We start from the raw sequence: 24620 nt of genomic DNA, 5'->3' as shown, positions 1-24620 counted from the left end.
ATGATGCTGTGACATTCAAGTGAAGTTATAATGCCAGTCCTCAAATGTAGAAATAGATTTCTCTGCAATCCTATTGGATTTATAGGGGAAATTAGAGAGGTGACCTTTATTCCTAATGAAATTTCTATTAAATGGCTCACTTTGGTCGGAATGTTACTCCACTATAGGGCAGGACTATATCCTATGCTCCAGTGAGTCAGTGCTCTGCACATCATGTGGCAGCTTCAGTGCTGATGTCTAGGTTCAGAAGAAGTGATGTCCAGAAATGCAGGAGAGGTCTCTGCTCTGCTCTTAGAACTGCAGGGCCCTATTTGCCTGACAAGAGGAAAGGCAGTGCTAGAGGGGAGGAGACCCCCCCTTACCCCCCCAGACATGACTTGTGGGGGCTTGAAGCAGCACGTGTCTGAGACAGAGTGATGACTGCTGAGTATTTCCAAACTGAATTTAAAGAGAGGTTATGCATTGTCATCTTGTCAATAGAGTTGTGAAGTGGATGAAAGCTTTTTGTGTTTGCACAGAAATCAGCTAAATGCTCTGTTTCTCTCATTTCTTGTCGGGTCATAGAAAGGACAACAAAAATGAACAGGGATTTTTGTCAGGAGCAGGTTTTGCATTAATATCATTATGAGTCAACACTTGATTCTAAGGTTCTTTGTATTAGCTCCCACACACAATGTAAATGTAAAGGTAGCTCTGCTACTTCCAGCTCCTTCCAGCAAGCAATCCAAGAGTTGTTTTGAGCAGGTTCTCAAAGATTCTGGAGGAGTACTTCCCCCCATGGATGTGCCCTAACACTCCCAGAGCTGCTGAGCACTGAACCTGGTCTTTGTGGGTTTGGCTCTTGGTGTAAAATGGGCACAAAACCACCTCCTCATCTGTCAGGAAAACAGTCACATAAATTCAGGTCTGGGTTTAAAGTGCTTGGATACCAGGACAACATTGTTTTTTCAAGTGAATAGAAAAACCTTTTGATTCAAGTAGGGAAAATCAATAATTCTGGTAACAGTTTGGAAGGTGCAAGCAGGATATCAAGGGAATCTGTGCATGTGCCAGGAGTGTTCATCATCTGACATCCTCAAAGAGACCTTTTCCCCTGATCTGCCACAACACTTCGGATGAATCAAGCACTGTGCCACAGTTTTGGCAGTGGTGTTAAATCAAAGCAGTATTTCTTTGACTCCCCTACCTCACAAGTGTATTTCAGAATGTGAGTAACAATTGATAATCTTAAGGGTCTTTTCCAACCTAAATGATTCTATGATGCTTTGAAGATGAACTGCAGCTGAGTTCCCACACAAGTAGCAGCTGGAGAAGATTTTGCTAGTGAAAAGCAAGAACTTGAGCTGTAGCCAGGTGGATTTGGCTGTTAGATTGCATGAAGAGACTGCAGTGAAAGGTTCAGGCCTTGCCCGAGGAGAGAGAAGGTGAGGTGAACGAAATGCAGGCTCATGGGCATGAGCTGAAATGCACTTTGCTTTCTTACTGTGGGAGCTTTTGCTCTGCGGCAGTTGTCTCCAGAATGGCTCAGCTCTGGCAGGCACTGCTGGGAGTGTGGCAAAGTAGCTATTAATCCTTCTTGGCTGTTTGTTACTAAGTGTGTTTTATTAATGGATATTGATGGAGCCATTGTTAACCAGGGGCAGCACAGCCACAGCTGAAAGCAAACCACGGTGGCGTGTGGCTGTATAAGGATCTCTGTCCCCTGAGTGCAGGAGCTGCTGGGCCAAAGGACAACTGGCTCCCTGGGGAAAACCTCACAGCTCAGATGTGCTGACTGCTACCATGAAGGTCAACATAGTGATTTTTGAGGAATAGACCTGCAGTTTCTAAGTACAGGGAATTGTTTTTCAGATTCCCATGCATTCAGTTTTACTCTCTTCCATTTGTCTTGGAGATGCCCTCTTTAGGATTTCTTAGTGCATTTAAAAAGCATTTCTGCTTGGGTCTGAAAAAGAGATCCTCTGAAATCATACTGTGTTTTGTAGGAGATTTGCTTGATCCTGGAGGTCTTGCTTAAAAACAAAAGTCATCTTCTTTTCCTGTTCTGATGTGTTTAATTATGGGAATCCTTCCCCCAGAAGTATTACCATAATATGAGCTGTTTTATGAGGTGTCAAATACAATAGCCAGAACAGAGATGATTTTTTTGGTGGGGTACATGTTAATAAGTAAAGCTATTGTCATAACCTTTCAAGAGACAATACAAAGAAAAGTGTTACATGAAGGTGATTGTTGTGGTAGGTTTCTGTGTTTCGTGGATGTATGACACCTGTATGTAAGCTGTTGAGTTAAAGTAAGTAGAAAAGAGAGAGTGATGCATTTAGAGTAACTGGCTATTTTGCCTTTTTCCCTATTACTTCTGTCTTTTTGATTTTCTTTTTATATACTTGGTGTAGGATAAGGATCAAAAGCAAAATTATTGTTTACAGCCAGATTAATCTACCTCTGTATTCTGTAAAATGAATCCATGAATGATTAAACAGTTTCTCTGCCTCTTGCTTTTTAAGTGGGAGTTGTGAAATAAAAGCCAGCCACAGTACTGCCATGTCACTGCACGAGTGAACCTCGCTTTGGCAGAATATGTTCTCTATTTAAAATGCCTGTCTCTATGTAATATGATGAGTCCCTTAAGAAGTACCTTCTGCAGTTGCTCTGTGAATTGCACTCCCACTGGAGTCAAGTACATCCAGGCAAACTGGATTATTAGCTGGAGATAAATGGGCCCAGGGAGCACTTAACTGCAGGAGCAATGATGCTCATGCCCTTCAGCTAAGTATAAATGCCATGTCTTACAAAAGCAGGGGGTAGAGAGGAAGGAGGTTTCAGTCCTGAACATTGTCTGCTTTCTTTAAGAGGCTCTGTACTAGCTATAATGGGATGAATCATAAACCTTAATATTCGTCTAGAATGGATCTTTAGTTTTGAAGACAATGAATTTCAGAAAATGTTACATTCTTTGTAGGGATTTTGAAATAAAAGGTGCAATTTAGTTTTTTGTTTAGGATAATCTCCTTAAAATGATATTGTTAGTTGAATTGTACTGTAGGCATAACGTGTGATCAAGGCCAGCAGAGAATATTTGGCATGCTTTAAACTTCAAAACCTTTCCTTGCAGAGTATCAGAATATGCAGAATGGAAACAGCTGGATTTCTTTGTTAGTTTGCAGTGTCATGGTGGTGAGATGTGAGCCCCAACAGAGCACTCTGTGGTCAGCAAAGTCTGAAAGGAACTGAACTACAGTGGTCATGGCTGGCCTAAGTGGGGGGATGATGTGTATAACGCCCTATAATGGGAGTTTTGGTTGGGGGATTTTATATGTGTGGTTTTGGTTTGGTTTTGTTGGCTGGGTTTTTTGGTGGCTTTTTTTTTTTTATTTTATTTTGGGTTCTTGGGCTTCTTTTTTAAATCTGAAAAGGAGAGAGGATACAGTCTGATAAAAAACAAAACTAGATACATATGTTTCCTACCTGAGACTAACTTGCCTGTTTTATGCATGTGGTGGGTCTTTAGGAAAACAAACGCAACTTAGAAAGAAAAACTATTTAGAAGAATAGGTGGATTTAATGCTGTCTTTCCTGTGAGCAGACTTGAAATAAACCATGAAATACAGGAAAAGATGGACAGAATAAAATGTGTTCTCAGAAAAAAAAAAACCCAAAAAATCCCACTACAGTGGAGGGGAATCAGCTGGTCTTTTAGAACAGGGAGCATCTCCCTCATTTAGGAGAAGAGGGAGATGAATGACCTCTGCAAATGGAAACATAAACCAGTCAGACTTAATGTCATTGATACCACCCCTTCTGTCATCACAGGTCACCCGGGGTCTCGAATTTTAGTTGTCCCTTTGGTCAATGTTTGCATATTCTCAGTTAATATTTCTAATTTAAATCTATATTTAGCAAGTGAAGGTGGAAGTCCTGTCATCTTGGCTGGGACTGAGGAGAGGCGGATCTTTATTCACATTAGTGGGAAGTTGTTCATAGCAGAGACCGGTAATGTACATTGCTTAAAGAGAACTGGCATTTGCTTGTTTACTTGGCTATCTAAAAATAAGATTGAATGCACAGCAAAACGCACATGCTCTCTCCAGATCCTCACCTCTGTGCAGGCAGAGCTGCTACACTGGGATAAACTGTTCCTGTGTCTGGCAGGAGCGACCAAAAGAACAAAGACACAAAAGACAGTGCTCCTACTGAGATGTTTTTATTCTGAGATGGATGAGTGTCTATCCACCAGGACCTCCAAAAGAACATTTTTTAAAATTTTATTTTTAAAAATAATGTTTTGCTCCTTGCAGCAAGGAAAATTAGCTCTAAAATAGTTCTTTGTAGAACATTATTTAGGAGCTGGGTGCTTGTCACTACACTTTATCCTTTGAGATAAAGGATGAGGCTATTGCCATTTGCTTGGTGTTTACAGAATGAATCATGTTTCTTCCCTCAGGATTCATTAGAAATGCAAAGCACTTCTGAGACTTATCATTGTGTCTGGGAGTTCTTTAAAATCTTCAGGAGGAGGGCTGCACTAAAAATGCAATGTATTATGAAGACTTGTTGAAAAATACAATTCCTATAACCAACTTAAAACCATAGGAATCATGTGCATCAATCCATGTGTAGTGTGACCATTTCCCTATGAATCCCCACCAAAGAAACATAGGGAAATTGGGATCTAAATCTATTCTTTAATATGTTATGAGATAAAGGTTTGAGAAATTATCAGGCTGAGGCAAATTCAGTGATTTGATGTCTTGAACAGGATCCCAGCAATGAGATGGGTTCAGTGTAAGGGTAGTGGGGCTCTTAGAGCTGACTCCCAGTAATGTCTCTGGAGGAGAAATATTGACAGCCCTGCATGTCACTTGCAAGTCTGAGAGCCAAGACACCATGAGGCTGCACAAGATCCTAAGCTATGTGAGGAGGGGTCCAGGCTGTCCATGTAGAATTGTAGGCATTTTTTATCTTGTTGCTATTGTTACGTGGACATGGCAGTAAAAAGGGTGGCTCTGCCAGCATCTCAGATGATCTTAAATTAGATCTCCCCTCCTTTTGACTCATCAAAACACCATGAGGAATCCATCTCGCCTGTTAAAATAAATCCACTACAAGTCTGGACAGGCAAAAGGTAGGTAGATGACCAGCCAACATGGAAGTTGATATAGGGAGCTCCCTGTGTCTGAAGGTCAAGACACACAGAGGCACTCAGTGCTACTCTGTTACATGGAGGAAGTGCAGTCTTTGCAGGTTCTGACATTACTGTACACAAAGGATTTAGTGTGGGGATCTTATCCTGTGCTTTCCAGACAACAAAGGATACTGAAATTTCACTGCAGTAGGCAAGTGCAGCTTATGTGACCAGCTATCCTTGCTAGGCAGTGTACTTGTACATGTGTGATCAGCTTGTTTGCTGTGATATCCACCTGTTCCTCAAATACTGATCCTTTAACAAATCTCGGGTGGCTTGCCTAGTTTGGCAAATTGCTGATCAGACTGATTTCTCCAATTGTTTTGCTTTTCTTCGTTTTATCTTTTATGAACATAGGCTCCAACATTGTGAGAGTTGGAGCTGGTTGAAAGAATATGGAATAGGGCCTGCTTGTGGGAAAGCACAGTATTTAAATCCCAGATAAAACTTCTGTGCACAAAGCTGTCTGAAGTGGTGGTGCTGTGATATGTTGACTGATGGAGATGGATAACCTGTTCATGCTGGAAGAAAGTTCACAAGCTCTTTGAGTTGAGGATGTATGGAGACCCAAGGGCTGGAATTAATTCTTCATTCTGCTGAACTTGGACATTGCAGACACAAAAGGTAAAACCAAAATGAAACTCCATCATCTCTATTTCAGGCTATAGTAACATTTTTTTTAGCAATGGCACTGTAAATGAAGCAGACAGGGCCATAGTTCCCTCCTGTTAATAGTTCTTTAGTTCTTGCAATTTCTTCACAGGGCAGTGAATGTATAAGATGTGCAGATCATGTCCATATCCAACCCCTGAAGTCCTGCTGCTGTAACCAACCTACAAACAGCAATCTCTGTAATACAGAACCTAGAAGCAGGCAGGAGAAAAAAATGCAGCTTGTGTGGATCACAGTAGCAAGTTCTTATAAGACTCCCATTTTTGTTTCCATCAGTACAGGTCCTCTGAAGTTCTGCCTGTTATTTCCCTGCACTCAGCCCAAGGGCACCAGGAGATATTCAAGCTGGTGATCAACTCCTAATGAAGATTAGTGTCCCCTGCAGCTGAGATAGGGCAGTTGCCTGCAAGTAGCTAAAGATGTCAAGGTCAGAGGGCACTGCAATGATCTAGTTACAACATTAAGAGCATCTCTGAAAGAAGTAGGTTTGAACAGGGGGCTGTGCAATTCTTGGTCAGTTGTATTCATGGTTAACAGCCCTCACAGGTGGTTCATCTTGACTGGTTTGTCACTGCTTGTGTGTGGTTTATATTCTGAACATCAGATTTTCTTTGTAAATCATCTAGTTGCAATGCCCTGCCCCTGCAGGCATTTAGAGTTTTCTTTGTCTTGGTGAGGAGCCTGCCAATAACAAACAATGTTATTCAAATACTAAAAATACTTTCATTTAAACTTTTCTTTATCAAAATTAGGTGGAGTAAGTTCCTGGTGTCCCTCCCTGTCAAGTATGTTTTCTCAGTACTTGAATTAGCCTTTGTAGATCTTTTGGGTACTCTACTTTCCAAAATCTTTCGGTGAGGGTTGACAACTCCAATGTCAGTCACTTCTAAGGGGTGGAATGTCAAGCTGCCCCATAGCCCCTGAACAAAGAAACTGAAACCCCAAAATCACCAGTCTGACTTGGAATGCAAATAATCTAACTGTTTAATAGTAGGTTAATTCAAGTCACTTGCTTTAAACCCAAATATTTTTACAAAAATCTGTTCTGCTCCTTAACAGTTTAAAGTTTTATGTGCTGCTGTAGTCTGACATTATTATCACTAGATAATAATGTTGCAGAACTCTGAATACAGGTAGAGAAGGGACAGAAGTGGCACAGACGGCTTCAATGCCCTGATGAAGTTTCTAAGATGAAAGTAATGAAGCCTGAAAAAGCTCTAGGGTTTTTTTTCAAGCTATTTAGGTCTGTCCTCCTATTTACATAGTGATCAGACAAATAGAATTGAGATGAAAGGTTAAGACTGAAAGAAAGGGGCAAAGGTAGTTTCTTGAATGACAGGAGGGAAGACATGGAGTTAAACTTCCAGTGCTGGTTTTCTTCCAGAGTATAAAAAATACTCTCTGCTTAATTGCAAGGAAAATGCAACCATGGAAAGGCAGAACAAGTAGATTATATTAGCATTTTACAGAGGACTTAATTTGTGGCACACACTGAGTTAGGCTGGCATGAGGCCTTGGGCAGAGTGTTTCCTGGGGAGATGTTGAGTGAGATATCCTTGGTTTGCTTGCACTAAACAGTAGCCTCCCTTCAGCTGGGCATCTGTTATGGCAATTGACTGCTAAGGAAGTGAGGCAAGAGAGATATTTTCGTCTTTGTCTTCCATGTGGCACATAGGACTTGATGATAGAGAACAGGGTATCCATTAACCATAACAGTTTCTGGAAGTCTTAGCCTCATGAACCAATTCTTTTGGACAGCACTGCCTATAAACCTAAGCCTTAACCTTATAAATCTCATCTTTATTCACTTTGAACAGGGCACCAGTTGAGGTCACAAACTGAAGTGTGGTTTGTAAGGAGGAGCCCAGGCACTTTGACCAGTAAAAGTGCTTTGACTTGGCATCTCACACCCAGATCGGTCCTGACCTGTCCAAACACATGTGACTGAGTACTCTGATAGATTGGAGTTTGCACATCAGTACCTCACCTGAAAAGTTACAAACATTGATTTTGCTTGGCTGAAGTGCTGCCATGACTTGGCTTCTGTAGAGGGTGTTATCACTGGTTTCAACACTGCCTCAAATGTGTCCACCTCACTATTGTAGAAACTCTATCCTCTATATATAGTATTTATTTTATTTGAAATGCAGCAGATTCCATACCACTGTGATTGTACTAACAAGTTATTTTAAATCTAGCAGTATTATTCCATGTATGCCATGTCAATATTGCTGGTTTGCTCCTTGCCCTGCCACACACAGCTGTCCAGTTTCATATAAGCAAGAAAGAAATTGAGAGTAAATTAGCTAGTGGCACCGATAAGGATCAAGTGGTGCAAGACCATTAACTGTTGGAATAGCAGGGCTTGCTTTCCTTAAAATGCCAGACTGATAAATGGATGCTGTGCTCAAAAGATGTGTTCACTTAGCCTTTTAAAGTTAATTTAAATTGAGGGGGATGCAAATAACTAAGCAGTTCTCAGTCCACATAGCTGAGGTGAAATTATTAGTGCTGCTATGCAAGTTGGTCAGCAGCTTCATTTCACATAATGTGCTCTGTCAATGGCAGTTATATATCATTTCTGGATCTTTGAAGACAGCTCAATTGCCTGTAATTTCCAGGATGATTTTGTCTGTTGGAAAATGTTTTGTTATATCAGAGTCCTCTAGTGCTTAGTCAAACATAGTTTGGAATCAAAAATTGAGAAAGAGCTCAAGGAGAAGAAAAGTAAGTACAAACACTGTGGTTTGAAGCTGCATCTCCAGATGACAAAGATATTGAAAGCAAGCAGCATGCTATTCATTCAGTGGAGGAGGGGAAAAGAGGTTCCAAGTTGATACTGAAACATGTGTTAGTAGATGGTTATTAATAATTTAATATTTGGTAATCGATTGCCACCCACTTCCATACTTTGATAAAAGCCTCACTTCAACTTGCTTACAATTTCAGCTTTCAAAAAATTCAAGTAGCAGCTATTGTGTGCTGGTTCTGTCTTCTGTGATGGAAGAGATGTATCCAAAATGTTAATGACCTGCCTGTATGTATGCAGGTCTTTGCAGAGTTATTAGCACACGCTTATTGAATGTATAGGGACTTGACCTTCTCTGTGTTCAAAATGAAGCTGAATTACCAATTCAGCTGGGTTATTAGAAAGGACAGCCAAAACCTTTTATTCCTTTGGTGGAAGTAATCTTGGCTGTAATTTGAAGAAATTATTTGAGGGACAAAGTGAGCAATCAGACAGTGTGATTCTGTACCGATGAAAATGGATTGATTTAAGAATGTTTATGAATGCCTTCTCAAATGTTGTTTATAAATTATCACTTAAACTCTTGTTTGATTTTCACAGACATCTTAAAATCTGTGCTTTACCTGGGTTTTGACTACAGAAAAACAATTACAAGCAATATGCAGGATTATTCTTGTAGTAGTCGTAGTAGATTTAACTTTGCATTGTGCATGGATTTCCTCCCACCATTATTTGCACTTTGTTAGACATTGCTGCTTAGAAAAGGGATATCCTGCAGTGCAAGCAAACTGTCACTTTTGATGTTCAGTTTGGAAAAAATGTCATGCTGAGGTTAGTAGCTCTGTGGAGCACCCTGCTGTGTTAGTGGGCTGATGATGTCAAGCTGGTTGTAGGTTGCCATCAGTTAAAGGAGCAAGGCCTGCCTCTGAGCTGATCATGAAGGCAGCTTTGGTCAGAAGGGAAAGATTTCTATTACACAGAGAAGACTTTGTAGATGAGAGGTTTGATAAGCTAATTGCTTCTTTTCTATCTGTACTCAGTGGTGAAAGTGTGATTCATTTTCTCTGTTTTGAATGCTTCTCTGTCACCATTGTATATAGACTGAATCTAGAAAACAAGTTTGGATTTACATGTCTAACTTGTAGACAATCTGAGACAGGTGACATGAACCCTTCCTCTCCCTTAGCATAGCACCAGGTTTGTGCAGCACAAGACAAGCTTTTTCTCCTAGAAGGCTGAATTGCTGCTATCCCAGGTTCCTCCAGGATGGTTCTGTGTAATAGTGGCAGACATCTCAGCTATGGCTTGAGGCTGCTGCATAGATCTGCTGTAACCTTTCCTTCAGTCAGGGACTCAGTGTGGGGGGGATGGAGCAGAGTAGTCAAGGGAAGGCTCTTGGCCAGGTGCAAGAAGTAGGACACATTGTGTGGGTGATTATAATTAGATTTGTTGCTCATACAGTATGTAAGTATTGCCAATGCAGCATCTAAATAACAACTTTATGATCTATTACAATGGATTATATTATCTAAAGGGTGATAAGGAGGTTTGACTAAAAATGTACAGGTTTACAGTCTTTAGCCTTGCAGAATTCATAATTACAAAGCAACAAAGCACCTGTGTGGCTAATTTAGGATTTTATCTCCGTATTTATCTTAGCATGTCTAGTCACTCATCCAAAAGTGAGTGTTCAGGACATCAACTTGCCCAGTTTGCCCTATTTGCAGGCTGATGTGCACCAAAGTCAATCCAAACATCACATCTCCCCCATCTCTGGAGTGTATTAATTATGTGAGCATCCAGGTAATTCCTCCTGCAATGCCTGCATTGTGTTCTCATCTTAGAACAAACCACATTGCTCATCAGACTGGAAAGGGAGAGGGGTGTTTGTGTGTGTAGGGGAGGACCCACCAAAGACCTGACTGTCTTTTCTTGACTGTTTTTCCTCACCTCTGTGCGCCTCAGAGGGAATGATGTGCTTAAAACCAATTGTCACTGTCAGTGTATGAATAATCCGTGAAGTCTGTGATTTGTGAGAGTGGGTTTTGCAGTAGAAAAGCATGAAGAAGTGGAACTGGTCTGGAAGATATAATGGCTAGAAAATGGGATGCTTCTGAAACTTAGGTTGGTTTGGGTCAGGAAGAGGTCATGTTTTGTTATGTGTTACTTGCCAGAGATAAAAATCAAGCTGTTTAATGCCAGTATATTCATGCCAAGTAGTGGCTTAAAGCCAATAGCCCTGTCAGGTGAACCTATGTGAAAGCATGTTTCTCCACAGAGCTCAGAACGGAAATAACTGGTTCATGGTAGCTTTCCAAGCTGACCTGTAGTCATTGGTATGTTCCAGGGAACCTGAGAGTGTAAGTCTGTGGTTTACATTGGCTTTGAATTTTTTTCATCTTCAGCCTTTTGTTTTTATATAGGGAACATGCAATTAATTAAATGGCAGGAAACAGCAGTGAGCACTTTCATAAAATTATTTTATTTCTCATGTGTTTCATGTTTTATTTCAGTATGCTAACTTCTTTATTCCTAGGTTTACTTTGAAACAGAATGCACTTACCTTGAACAAAACTCAAGCCCTAATTTTGCTTCTTAAAAGGAGGGGGAAGTACTAGGTACTGTGATATTGCTGTGGATTAGCCATGTCTCCAGCCAAACTCCCACTGAGCTGCTCAACCTCTTCCTAAGCAGGTTTGGGGGAGAAAATGGGAGGAGCAGGAAGGAGAGAAAAATAATAGTGTCTGATGAAGACAGGGAGATTATTTGCCAATTACTATCACAGGCAAAACATGCTCAACTTGGGGAAAATTTACTTGATTTATTTCAAATTAAAATAAAAATGGAAGTGCTAATGTGAGTAGTGGAAAACCAAAGGGCAAACATTGAAATGACACTTTCCCCACTTTCCCAGGCCCAATTTTATTTCTTCACTTACCTCTCCTCTACTTGCCCACCCCCTTCACCTCCCAAACACTGAGTTATTGAAGTGAGATTGGGGCTTATGGTCAGCATTCAGTGACTTCTCTCAGCTGCCTCTTCTTTCTCACTCTTTTCCTCTGGTCCAGCGTGTGCTTTCTGTGGGCCACAGTCCTTCAGGAGTATCTGATCCAGCATGAACTCCTCCATAGGCTGAAGTTTCTATATGTACAATGTTGTTTTTAACCTATGGACTAGGTTTTGAAATACCATTTGTATCACAGTGACTTCCTATGCACAGGATAATGGGAGGCTTTTGGGAATTACATGAATACTTTAAGAGATCACAGTAGTCCCCCAAAAATTAAGCATAATTTAAAAAAAAAAAGTGGGACTTGGAAGCATTTTTATATAGTAATATGGAATATATGAATAGATTTTTCTATGCTACTAAGCATTAACAAGCCTAGAGGTTAATGTAGCACTTCATATTATACTGTATTAAAATACGTTGCAGTTCTAGAGCAAACAATGACTGAGGACATAATTACTATTCTTCAGGGCATAAACCAAAGACTATTCCAGATAAGAAATATTTTGTTTTGGTACTATGTTATCTAATTGTAGGATTTTTTCCTTGCAGTTGAAGTAATTTATTGCAGGTTACATGGACAGAGCATATATCACTCCTGAAGCTCACCTGTTATGGATTCTGGCTACATATTTTCTATACCTAAAAGTTTTGATTGTTAGTCTAGGTTTTATGTCTTTGAAGATAAATTAATAGAAGGGTTATTTGTTTAGTCAAATTGGTAATTCTCCAGTTCCATTTCCTCAGTTGGCTCAAGGAAGGCATTGAGATTGTTAATCAGTTAAAAGTAAAGACAGCTCTATAGTTAGCATCCATTGAGGAAAGTACTGGTTTACATCCTCTATAAATATTTAATTAGCAAAGAAAATAGAATGGAACTGTTATAATACAAGCAACTTCCTGCATCTGATTACAAAAAGGATTCTCAGTTTGAAGCCAGATCTATGTTAACAACATAAAATAAGTTGCCTGGAGCAGTTTATTTCTCAGCTGCAATAAAATAACAAAACTTGAGTGTAAGAGAGTCAAAATGCTCATCTTTATTTGCTGTTATGTGCTATTTGCAACACTCTTACTCAAGGTGCTTACATTTATTTTCCTTCTTTTAACTTGTTTTTCCTCTCATACTTTCCTTTTACTTGCTACTGTTTTTGTTGATGCAACTCATTTTGTGAAATTGAAGTGATGTATAAATTTTAGTACTGTGATTTTATTTTAACAAGCTGGAGTCTATTTCAACTTTAAAAGACCATGAAAAGCCTGTTTTCTTCAGTCTGACTTTGTATACTAAAGTTATGTGATAGCGACCTTCTAATATTCACAAAGGTGCAACAGGGCAGATGAGATTACAATTGGAAACTCATCAAAGTAAATTGATGCCTCTCTTGGTCCTGGACATTGTGGTTAGCTGTCTTCAGCTTCAGTAGTAGAAGTAGTTCCTGAGAAAAAGTACAAGGCTCTTTTTCAGCTTGGACAAGCAGTAAAATTTATTCTGCTGGAATGGATGAAAAAAATGATCACCCAACAGCTAAACCTGAAGATGAAGTAAGTTTAAGTGGGTGACAAGCATTCTTGATCTTATATACTTCTTGACACTATTAGATCTTTTGTTATCTAATTCTCAGTTATTAAATGTAACATCAGGGTTAGATGTGGTATCATTTTCTGGTTTATAGCTCAGTCTGAAAATGACAACATGTAGTTGTATATCTTTTGGTTGCTAATAATATGTATTTTCAGTCAATTGAAATAATGGACGTGTCAGTGTAACAATATGAAAAGCTTACATTGGTGTCATAACAGCACGTTTTTCCAAAAAGAAGTTAATTTCTAGGCAAGAAAGGCAAAAGGTTTTGTTTTTCCCTGAGAAGATGCAGAAGGGGATTGCTGCATGAGTGTTAACTCACGACAAAGAAGTAATTAAATAATTTAGTGTATGGTGATAGTCAAATTGCAACTTTAGCTGGAAACCAATTCTAGAATAGAAGAACTATGTTGCAGTAGAGAGGAAAGCTGAATTAAGAATGATGGCTCTAGCTGAGGGAAGGGAGCACCTTAACTTTGCTGTGGTTTTCCTTGCTATAAAATGTTTACAGTGAACTAATAAAACCTAGGGAAGTACTGATAACGTAGGACACAGCACTCAGTATTCCTATGAATCCTGTGTAAGGGAGAATTTTACTGTACAAACCTCAATACATGAAGTGCATTTTTTAAAAAATAGGATTAGAATTGCAGTAGGTGCAATGAAGACACCAGTTGTTGCAAGGGCATACTTATAATCTAGTGATGTCAATCTTGTCCAGTTTTTAATGATCCTTGACAGGATCTATTTTAAGATATATTTTTTTAAGAAGAAATCTACTTGCTTAGATCTACAGCTACAGAAAGAAGTGACATAGGAAAACTTAAATATAAAATGTTATTAGGGGAGTCTTGATCAAAGTAGCCCAAATTTCAGATGTCAGAACTGAGCATTCATTGAGCTGTCTCAAGCTATTCTGTTGAACTCCTGAGTGTATAAAGGAACTTTACATGACAGAGCAGAGCTCTAAACAAATGAATGGGCAATTTAGGTTTCATCCTTAAAGAGAAGTGTACTCAATAAGGTTTTAAAAAAATCCAGAAGGTGGGTGAATTAAGTGGGGAACATGCAAAACAAGTGTAGTCAATTATCCTAGATAGAAGATATGAGTCCAAAATATTCCAGTTCTATGTTTTCCGATTTTGTTTGAGGAAATTTTAAAGGATACTACTGTGTCCTTTTACTCATTATTACTTATTACCAAGTTTTCTTCTCATCTTTGAACATCCTCTATTCTGAGGTCAAAGATTGCTATCCACTGTTTGATTACAGGACCAGCAGGATATTTGTGGTGATTTTTCTTATGCTCCTGTGAGGATACACAGAGCTCTCTTGATAGCATTACTACTGCATAATATTAGAGAAATGTGGAAATATTTGTTTTTGAGGACTTCTGAAAGTTTTTAATTTTTTTAAGAAACAGGCCTAACATCAAAGCCAAAACAGATTTCCTGGGGCATTGATCCACTGAGTTTTGAATATCTCTAGGGATGGAGGTTTCCTGACCTCTCTGGTCATGGCTCAGGTACATGGTCCTCATGGTGAAATACATTGTTCCTCCTCCCCCAGTCTAGCTGGAATTTCCCCTGTTGCTGTATGTGACTGTTGTGGCTGTCTCTTCACTGTGCATCAGTGAGGAAAGTGTGGCTCTGTCTTCTTGATAACCCACTTTAGATAGGGAAATCTATAAATAGATTTACTCATACTCTCTTTCCTGCCTTGTCTTCAGCTGAACAACCCCAGGGCTCTCAACTTTTTGCTCTACCTCATATTGTCCAGCCCCTTACCTCTTGGTGGCCTTCCCCTGAAATCAGTCTGGATTATTAACATCTCTCTTATACTGATGGGCCCAGAACTGGACAGAGATGTGGGTCTTCTACTGTTGGGCAAAAGGAAACAACCACTTATTGTAGCTTCTTTCACAACACCACTTTTGCAACTGGCTGGTGGTTATGCTTGTCATTTCCCGTGTGTCAAACTCCATCAGTACATAGGTTTCATAGCCGCTGTATTAAACCTGGCATTCCACATTGAGAGCTCAACAGTGAAATCCTTAGCTAGGTACTTCCTGGCTTTCATGGTCTTCTCCTTAAGTGAAATATAATTAGTGGGGGTGAAAAATGACCCTTCTGTGCATACTTTTTAGTCTACAACAGGTCACATGCTCTTTGCAGAATACTTGCAGAGAGGCTTCAAAGAATGTGATGATGGTAAATACCTGGGAAGCTTGTTGTAGACTTTCTTCTCATTTCCTACCCATTGTAGCTCTGCAGAGGCTAAAAAGGGCCTATTGAGCATAAGGAACAGCCAGGCACATCCAAGTCAGGGTCTGTGCTGTTTTATGTGCATCTCTTCTAGCATTCTAGTGTATTTCTGTATGGGCATAGTGGGGACAGGTGATGGAACAGAGGTTTGTCCCTCAACAGAGTGAGGCTATCTGCATCCTGAGCAACTCATAGACCAGTTATCATTGGTCTTTGTCAGAGCTTCTTGATTTGCACTGCTTAGAGATACTGTACTACTGAGTCAGTCCTAGCCCACAAGTGGCGAAAAATCAGCTGTGGGGTGGGCGAGAATCATTTTGAAGAGGCTCTTAAAATGAATTAAGTTCTTCCAAAGACAAGGAAAAATATCTTTTTTTGTTTTGTTTTGGTCTTCATCTTTAAAAGGATGAAGTTCAGTTTCATCCTTATATATGAGTTTCTGAGCCAAGTCTTTTTGTCTCAAAGACTGTTTTGTGCTTCAGAGAGGATTGTGCACTAAAACTCTTGCTGCCAATTGCTGACTGATGTTTGTCAACACCTCCACTCATGGAGAACATACAACTTCCTAAGGCTGCCTTTTGAGAGCTTCCCTCTCACTAACATCAACATGTTCTTGGACTATTTTCCCTGAATTTCCTTGTTTATATAGAAATATTATGTAACTTATGTTACAGCTGTGATATAAGGAAGAAAATCAAGGAGGGGGTTTTGGTAGTTTAATTCTGGTGCAGCTTGGTATCACAGCTAAACCTGTGTTCATATCTGTGTACTTAGTCATTAATGCCCTGAGCAGTCCACAAATTTGCCAGCTAACCTCTGCAGAGATGAGACAATGAATTGACTTGAGAAAAGGTGATTGAGCCTCTAGCTGATCTCACAATGAAGCATTTGACTGTGATAGCAAATGCCCAAGAGGGAATTTTATGAAGTCCTGGAGATTTCCCCAGGCAGCTCTTGCTGTGCCTGCAGCAGCTGATAGACATTATCTGTATACTTAAGTGTGTTGATTATCTTCTGGAGAGAAAAATGCCTGGGGAAGTGTCTGGTGCAAACAGACTAACTGTAGAAACATAATACTTTATAGGAAGTAGAAACTACTCCTGCAAATACTGAAATAGTCACATAATAGTCTTTTGTACCTAGATGAAATGGTCAGCTTTAGAAAATTCAGACCTATAGTTAAACTGTCAAGGGGCTGGATATCCATTTGATGACCTTGTCCAGGTCCTATCCAACAAGGCCTGTACTATGTCCTCCTGCTCACTGGAGGGAACTTCTCAGAGGGAGCTGGACATGCTGGAAGAGGCTGTCCATAGCCACTACTCCTCAGCCTGGATGAAAGTGGAGACTTTTCTCTGAGGAATGAATGGGTTGAACCCACTTGTATTTGGATAACTCTGGTCTGAGAGAAAACTAGATTTATTTATTTTTAAAATTTTTTGGGAGGGGGGAACAGAAGTGTCATTTTGACCATGAGCTGGAAGGTGTGCATATACCTGTCTCCTGGTTTCTTAGTATGGAAATGACAAGCCACTATTTAAATATCCTGCTAACCCCTCCCTCCCACTTCACACAAAGGGAGGAATGAAAAGCTAAATATGTGTCTGTGTCTGCACCAAACTTGCATAAGTATAACAAAGATTTGGGTCATGAGACACCTTGTTTACTTATGTTACAAAGCTGCTGTTGAACAGCTGATGCTCTGCAGTGCTTGTCTAAATAGCAGTTTTACATCCTAATACAATAGGGACTGGCTCTGTGTTTACCTGCAAGTGTCTGGAAGAAAGGTTTTCACTTTCTGACTGGAGTTTTAAACAGCTACTAAGTTATAGTTGTGCAAATGTAGTAATTTACAAATATATATGGGAATCTCTTCTAGTTGTTGGTCAGTCAATTGCTGTTAGAAATGTTTCACATTTTTTGTTGTCTTTCACCTTACTTTAGGTAGCCAACATTTCAGTCCAAATGGTATCTGCAGAAGATAAGTTAGCAAAGAGGATTCTGGCACGGAAAAAACTTGAAAAATTGAAGAAAAGAGATAAGTTGCTGTGGAATATTCAAAACAAAATAATTCTCTTTACCCTCATTCTATTCATTTTAGGAATTATAACCTGGACATTACTGTGGCTCTTCATTGGTGAGTTGCTGGAAGTTCATGCCAATTTCAGACATCTCTATCCCCAACAGCACTTTCAGTTGAGTTTAGGATCTCACTCATTAGGCTATCTTTAAAATAAACACAGAAATTTTTGTAAATGGGGCCTGAAAGACTTTGAGTGTCTTTGTTAAGATTTAACAAGAGCAGGCATTTAATAAGATCAGGCATAGCTACTGGCTTTAGGGACTGTGACTTTTTGTAAGTGTTATGCAAAATATTTTTATGGGAAAGCTGATTGCACAGCCCTGACTCGGAGCTTGATTCCTCAGAAATTTCGCCTTCCACTGTGTTTAGACCCCTGACACTAGTACTGCCTAAGATTCTTTTGGGATGCTTCAGAATCTGAATGTTGTTGTTGCCTTCATTATGATGGTTCATTTGTATGGTGGTATCTTATCTTGTGTCAGGGAACAGGTGCTCAATTAACCATACTGTGGCACACATCTAGAACAGTTTGGCTATAAAAGCATAGTGTTCTTTTGGTAGTTGTTTCCACTGTAAGGCCAAATAGGTTATTGTGGCTTATAATTTAATTTAAAAATATCATTGTTATTAAAAAGAAAGAAAAAAGGAGGCTAACTATTGTCTTTGTTTCTTGCAGTTCAGGCAGAAAACAAAGATGTACTGTATTTTGTTGGATTGTTTCGTGTTGCCAATGTAGAGTTTCTCCCAGAATACAGGCAGAAAGAGTCAAAGGAATTCCTCTCCATGGCACAAACGGTGCAGCATGTGGTAAGATGAGTGGGCTGCATGGCTAGCAAAAAAGATCAGTGCTGTGAACAAGAGGTCTGATGTTCAGGTGCCATTGAGCCTGCTGTGGTGTTCTGCTTTCTCTGCAACCCCTTGCCCCAGAAGGCTATGTACAAAGGGGGCTATCTGGAGGTATGAAGGAAGTGACTTCTCTCAGCTCGTTAATCACAAGCTGAGTTTTGGGCAGGTCTGTATGACTTTTCCTTTCTACTGAAAATTATACATAAAGACTCCACAAATTGGGACCTATGTATAGAAGTCTACAAAAGCCCTTCAAAACTTAATTCCCACTTTTGAGACATTAAACTGATGAAGTCTTTTGCATTTCAATCGGTATCTTCTGTCAGTCTTCTGCCTTAGAGCACCTATAATTACCTATGAGCTCTCAAACATATTTATATTTACATTTTCTTCTGATACTAGGTATTTTAAAGACCATTATTTTCCCCAAACACCTTACATCAGTCAAAGCAGAGACAGCACTCTGTTGTAGGCAGTTAAAGCTGCTCCACAGTGGGAAGAAAGGGTTGGGAATCTTTGTTAAAAGGGAATTTGACATATGGTGTAGGGAGCAAATATACATTAATGCCAGGAAATGCAGTACTGTCCACATAAGGAGTCAAACAATGTTATGAAAACTTAGAAACAAATAAAAAAGAAATGTTAGAAGCAACAAAGACATTTTTACTAACTTCAAAGTTTTTGTTATCTTTTAATATGAACCTATGTTCCTGTTTTCCAGCTCTATTTCTCCTCATCCCCCAAGCTGTTTCACAAAAGGCTGTCTAGTTTTTCCAGTCCTGCATATTAACAACCAAAGTGCTTTCAGGCAGGAGGAACAGATAACCAATGCATGACACATCGTTCCCCTGCTCTCCATGGAGCAGCTCTAAACTGATTTGAGCCCTGTGTCTTGCTCTTGTCTCAGAGCATCCTGCCCTTGTCACACTTAGTGGAAAGAGGTGACAGACAGAGGTGTTGAACTGCCAGTGTCACCACCTCCTACTTGAGCATTACTTGGAATTTTTTTTTTATCTGTAAACTTTGCCTGAACTCACCAATGGATTTTGTATTCCTCAAACTGGGCTTTGTGGTGACCTTAACTATTGACTAAAATTGTAAGTAGGGATGGGAGGGATTTGGGATTTTGTTTGTTTTTCTTCTTGTACCCCTTTTGTTCATGGCTGCTGGCCCAGACACCCTGAGTGGCAGTAGAAGAACCTCTCAAGACAGGTACCTATTCCCTTTGATAGTAACAGTAATATATAAAATCCTTTGCAGTTTAATCTGGAAAAAGATTGAGCTCCACCCATTTTATTTAGACCCTTGAAAGTATTGTTCAAACTTCCTGCATCAAACTTCAAAAGTTAGGGATTAGCATTGATGTGATTTTTCCAGACTTTGCTTCAAAATAATCTGTGTTATAGTCCCTTGGGCATTTGTTTTAACCATTAAGCAGCAGGATGAGGTCTGAACAGCTTGAGGTACATGCCACCTTGTGGCTTTAGCAGTGTGCCTCCTTGAACGGGAGTGAGAAAGGAAGGTTATTGTCACACTGATATTATCACATACCATATCATCCAAAGAATGAGTCGAATCAGGGGCTTGCTTTCCCCAAATGCAGTCTCACAGCATGAAACAGGCAGGGTTTTTGCTTCTTCACCTTTTACACTGTGTATACTGGAAAGGAATATGTTACTATTAAACTGTTGATGAAGAAAATAGACAAAGATTGAATAAAAATGCAATAAATTCCATGTAAACATTAGAAAAAGAACTCTTTTGCTGTGAAGGTGATCAAATGCTGGAGCTGTCATCCGAGGAGGTTGTGGAGTCTCTATTCTTGGATATATTCAACTGGAAATAGTCCTGAGGAACTTGGTGTAGTTGAGCCTGCTTTGAACAGAGGGGTTGGACTAGATGCTTTCCAGTGGCCCTTTTCTATCTCAGTCTTTCTGTGATTCTGCAGAAAAGGCCCTGACATATGCTGTTCACTGCACCTTAATAGCAACACAAAAAGTGTTATGAGCATCTGCACATTTCTTTAAATTTGCCCCTAAATTTCAAAATCCAGATAGGGAAGCCCTCTGTTTGCGATTTGCTGGGAAATGGATGTGCATCTTTATTAGAACTTATTTATTAGAAAAGGCATTACTGTACACATCAGCTGGCCACGGGCAGAAGATTTGATGTTTTCTGGGGCTATTGAACTTGTTGTGGGTGCATTGAAGGGCTGGTCTGTTCATGTCTTCTGCTCTGCCTGACTTGGTTGATGTGTTTAGAAATGTGTGCATGTTGCATAATATTGGTGGAAAGAGGACGTTCTAGGAAAGCTTAGGCATATAACATCTCTAAGTATTACTGATTTTCAGAAATGCTAAATCTTTACACTTTCTCTTTCAGATGAACTTGGTCTACACAACCTCTTCTTTCTCCAAATTTTATAAGCAGTCCACTGTTTCAGAAGTCAGGTAAAACTGTCATTGATGTAATTCCTTTTCTGCTATAATATAATAAGCCCACAAGAGAAGCCTATTTTTAGTGATTATTATTTAATGTCTTTGCTGTGTACTTGTACTGATAGTAAAATAGTATTATTTAATGTCTTTGCTGTGTACTTTTACTGATAGTAAAATTACTTTTATAACCTATACCAATTCACTTAACAAACATAAGGGCAAACTAAAGTCATATAAGCAGTTCCATGTCTGCCAGGAGTACAGTCCTGGATTAACAGAAATAATATTCCCAAAGCAGTTTGGTGATACTTTTGTTGATAGAAGTTTAACCACTCAAACATATGGATTAACAGAAATAATATTCCCAAAGAGGTTTGGTGATACTTTGGCTGATAGGTCACACAGAAGTTTAACCACTCAAACATGATTGATGTAATTCCTTTTCTGCTATAATATAATAAGCCCACAAGAGAAGCCTATTTTTAGTGATTATTATTTAATGTCTTTGCTGTGTACTTGTACTGATAGTAAAATAGTTTTATAACCTATACCAATTCACTTAACAAACATAAGGGCAAACTAAAGTCATATAAGCAGTTCCATGTCTGCCAGGAGTACAGTCCTGGATTAACAGAAATAATATTCCCAAAGCAGTTTGGTGATACTTTTGTTGATAGAAGTTTAACCACTCAAACATACAGTTAAAACTCAGCTCTGTTATTGACTGTCACATGTATTTTGTAACTAATGTTATTGGTATAAAACTATTTTATACTGAGAGAAGAAAGAGAAAATCTCTGTACTGAAATGAAGTACTCTTGCTCTAATATTTTGTTTGCAATTCATGTTAGAAATTTAGTCATTACAGTCCTCTTGAACTGAATATGATTTTGATTCAGGAACAAGAGTTTCTAGGGTACATTTTATTTAAAGGTCTTTCTCCCCTCTAGGAGGTAAAGATTGGGGTGACCATACACCACCACTATTGTGTTGCCTAAATAGTCTAGGAATTGTTTCTTACATCCTGCAGCACACAGTGCAGGGTGAGGTGTATACCAATGCAGAGTTCTGCATTTCTGGAGTTGATAATTCTACTATTTTTGTTCTCCTTTTTCTGGCTTCATCTTCTAGAGATAATCCAGCTCTAATTCCAGCAGATATTATGATTTCTGTAGATCTCAAAAGTCAGGAGTCCTCAAGAGATCAGCACACTGAAGATACCTAAATGGATGTGAAGAGTGTGTTTTAGTTTTTATAAAATTTTTTTTGTCTAAGAGTAAAATAAGTGTTCAGTGTGCTAAAGTAACTAGACAAGATGGAAATGAGCTATACACTTCTAAATTTGTACTCAGGAGCTACACTACGAGTCTGGTCTTCATATAACTTTCAACATGATGATAATCTGTAGAACCTCTTTATTTCAGTAACAACAACAATGGAGGCCTTCTTATTCATTTCTGGATCGTATTTGTGGTACCACAGGCAAAGGGCCAAGTGCTATGTGAGGATTGTGTGGCTGCAATTTTAAAGGATTCCATTCAGACGAGTACCATTAACCGGACTTCGGTGGGAAGTCTTCAGGGCCTTGCGGTCGACATGGACTCCATTGTACTAAGTGGTTAGTATTAGCACATACATGTCATTAAGCAAACATTTTTATCTTGGAGTAGCAAATTCTACAAATAAACTAAAATCTTTATCCTACCTCTTTAGCATCTAATACTAAAATTATAGTCAATAACTAAGTAAAAAGGAAAATAAACCCCAGATTTGAGGTCAAATTAAGGTACAAATGTAAACAGTGATTGCAAAACTTGCTTACTTTGGGTGATTATGTTCATAGTCAGGAGTTAAGACTGATACCTCATAGGCAGGTCAGATTTGGATTAGTCTGTCACTTTAGAAGTGTAAAAAGATCAAGGGTTCAGGTTTCCACATGGATCAAACTTTAGCCCCTGCACTGAAAATGAGACTCTTGTCACTCCTCTGTTAAAGATTTTAAAAAAATAAATTATAAAGCTGCCCATTTGTTAAACAGCTCCTGTGCCATTCCTGTGTGGGGAGCAAATTAACAATATGCAATTCAAGTATCTGTTTATTATATTTAGCTACAAAATGTTTTATGATTTTCAGTTCTATGAACATAGGACAGAACTCCATCCAACTGAAAGCTGACAAACACTTCGTGGGTAAGAGGAAGAAAATGATCCCCTGGTTACTTCTCTCAGTCCTTTGATTGAATTTGACTGCTTAATTGACATGCAGTCTCCTCTTGCCCCAGGCCCTGAGATGTCCAGGGAAATGATGCCTCCAAAGCTGCTTGCAGAATTTGCAGAACTGAAGTGGGCTTTGGCATCTTCACTCATCGAGATAACTCTTTTGTCCTGTGTGTTTAGTGTTAGGGCCAAAGTGTGATTGAATTAAAACCTGAATTCTGGATTTCAGGCAAAAAGAAGACTCACACAACTCTTTTTCTATGCAGCAGGTCTTCGGTCAGATTATTGGTCAACAACAACAGGCACAGGTAATTCACCATTTTGTTAGCTTCCTGGCAGGGGAGAGGTGAAGAACAGAGCTTTTAGTTCATGACTTGAGACTAAGAGATACTTCTCAGTGTTAAGTTCAGAGGGTTAATTTAAGAGGGTTAAATTCAGCTTTGGCATTTAAGTCACGACTTGCTATAAGAATGACCAAGAGTCTTGCATACAACAAACACAGAAGCTATCTGGCTTTAATCTACATGATAAATTTTTTAGATGTACCTAGTGACATGGTAGGAAATAAACTCAGTCAGTTGTTTGCTATTCACTGTGTTGAACAGAAGATTAACCTTTTTCTAAACTGGGCAGTACAGGGTTTAAGTCTATTTGTTGGCTTTTATGTTGAACAATAGCAGTGCTTTTGTCCATCCTTTATCCTCCTTAAATCCCTTTTCTCCAAGGTTAATGATTAGTTTTTCATTTGAATTAATTCCCTAACAGTATTTAACTTAAGTAGTTCAGTTTTGCCAGGCGAAGCAATAGTGTTCTAATCACCTTTGATGCAGACATGTGATAAGTCTCTTTTGGGCCAGCAGTTGTCAATCAGCTAGGGATTTGTGGGCCTGGCTCCTTAACACAAACTTACTTCATCTTGAGAAGTTACATTGTTTATTTTTTAACGGCTTTATACCTTTCCATCTTTGTGTTTTTCTTTTCTGAGACATTCACTTGTTGCACCTCTATCTGTGACTCACTTCTGTTATCTTACAAGGTTTTAGCTTGCATACTCCTTCAGAATTCAACAACTACTCCTAGTTCTGTGGTCCTCAGGTGGAGTTTAGGTCACAGACCCTGGGCCATGATTTGCAATGTTTAGATTTCCCAAAATTTAAAAAAACAAAGAAGTCAAGCTTGCTACAGCATTCACTTGTTCAAAACCTTTCCTGACTTGAACTGCAAAGCATAACAATATTGACTTTAATCACATCTCATTACATGCATTTCACATAGATGAGAGACTTTTGTGTATTGGTGTCTACTTGCATAACAATTTAATTGCCCAGTTCAGTTTTCCAGGGCAGAGGAACTGGCAGAGTTGAAACCTGCGTTTCTATTTATTCTAGAGTGTGGTCTCTAATACAGAAGAAATTAAGGAGTGCAGCATAAATATTGATGTTAAGGCTGGTTTAGGACTTACATGTTGTCTTTCACACAAAGGGAGAAGGATGACCTGCCATATTCTAGACGTCTTTCAGAGGCTTTGTGTAGTAGACCACAGGTGTCAGCTGGTATCTAAGTCTTATACTG

The 24620-nt window shown here is 39.2% G+C and overlaps 1 protein-coding gene across 1 annotated transcript in view; it reads left to right on the top strand.

Moving 5' to 3' along the window:
• Window positions 1-12956: 12956 nt before the first annotated feature.
• The window catches only part of TMPRSS7 (transmembrane protease, serine 7), a 32607-nt gene continuing 20943 nt past the window's right edge, over window positions 12957-24620 (top strand). Inside the window, 7 exon segments of the mRNA XM_009078768.1 lie at window positions 12957-13073; window positions 13075-13171; window positions 17414-17602; window positions 18225-18355; window positions 20777-20844; window positions 22257-22450; window positions 23315-23356. Coding sequence (XP_009077016.1) covers window positions 12957-13073; window positions 13075-13171; window positions 17414-17602; window positions 18225-18355; window positions 20777-20844; window positions 22257-22450; window positions 23315-23356 — 838 coding nt within the window.

This window comes from Acanthisitta chloris, unplaced genomic scaffold (genome assembly GCF_000695815.1).
Source record: "Acanthisitta chloris isolate BGI_N310 unplaced genomic scaffold, ASM69581v1 scaffold4507, whole genome shotgun sequence".
In the NCBI taxonomy this organism is placed as follows: Eukaryota; Metazoa; Chordata; class Aves; order Passeriformes; family Acanthisittidae; genus Acanthisitta; species Acanthisitta chloris.
This window is presented reverse-complemented; position numbering and strand designations above follow the sequence as displayed.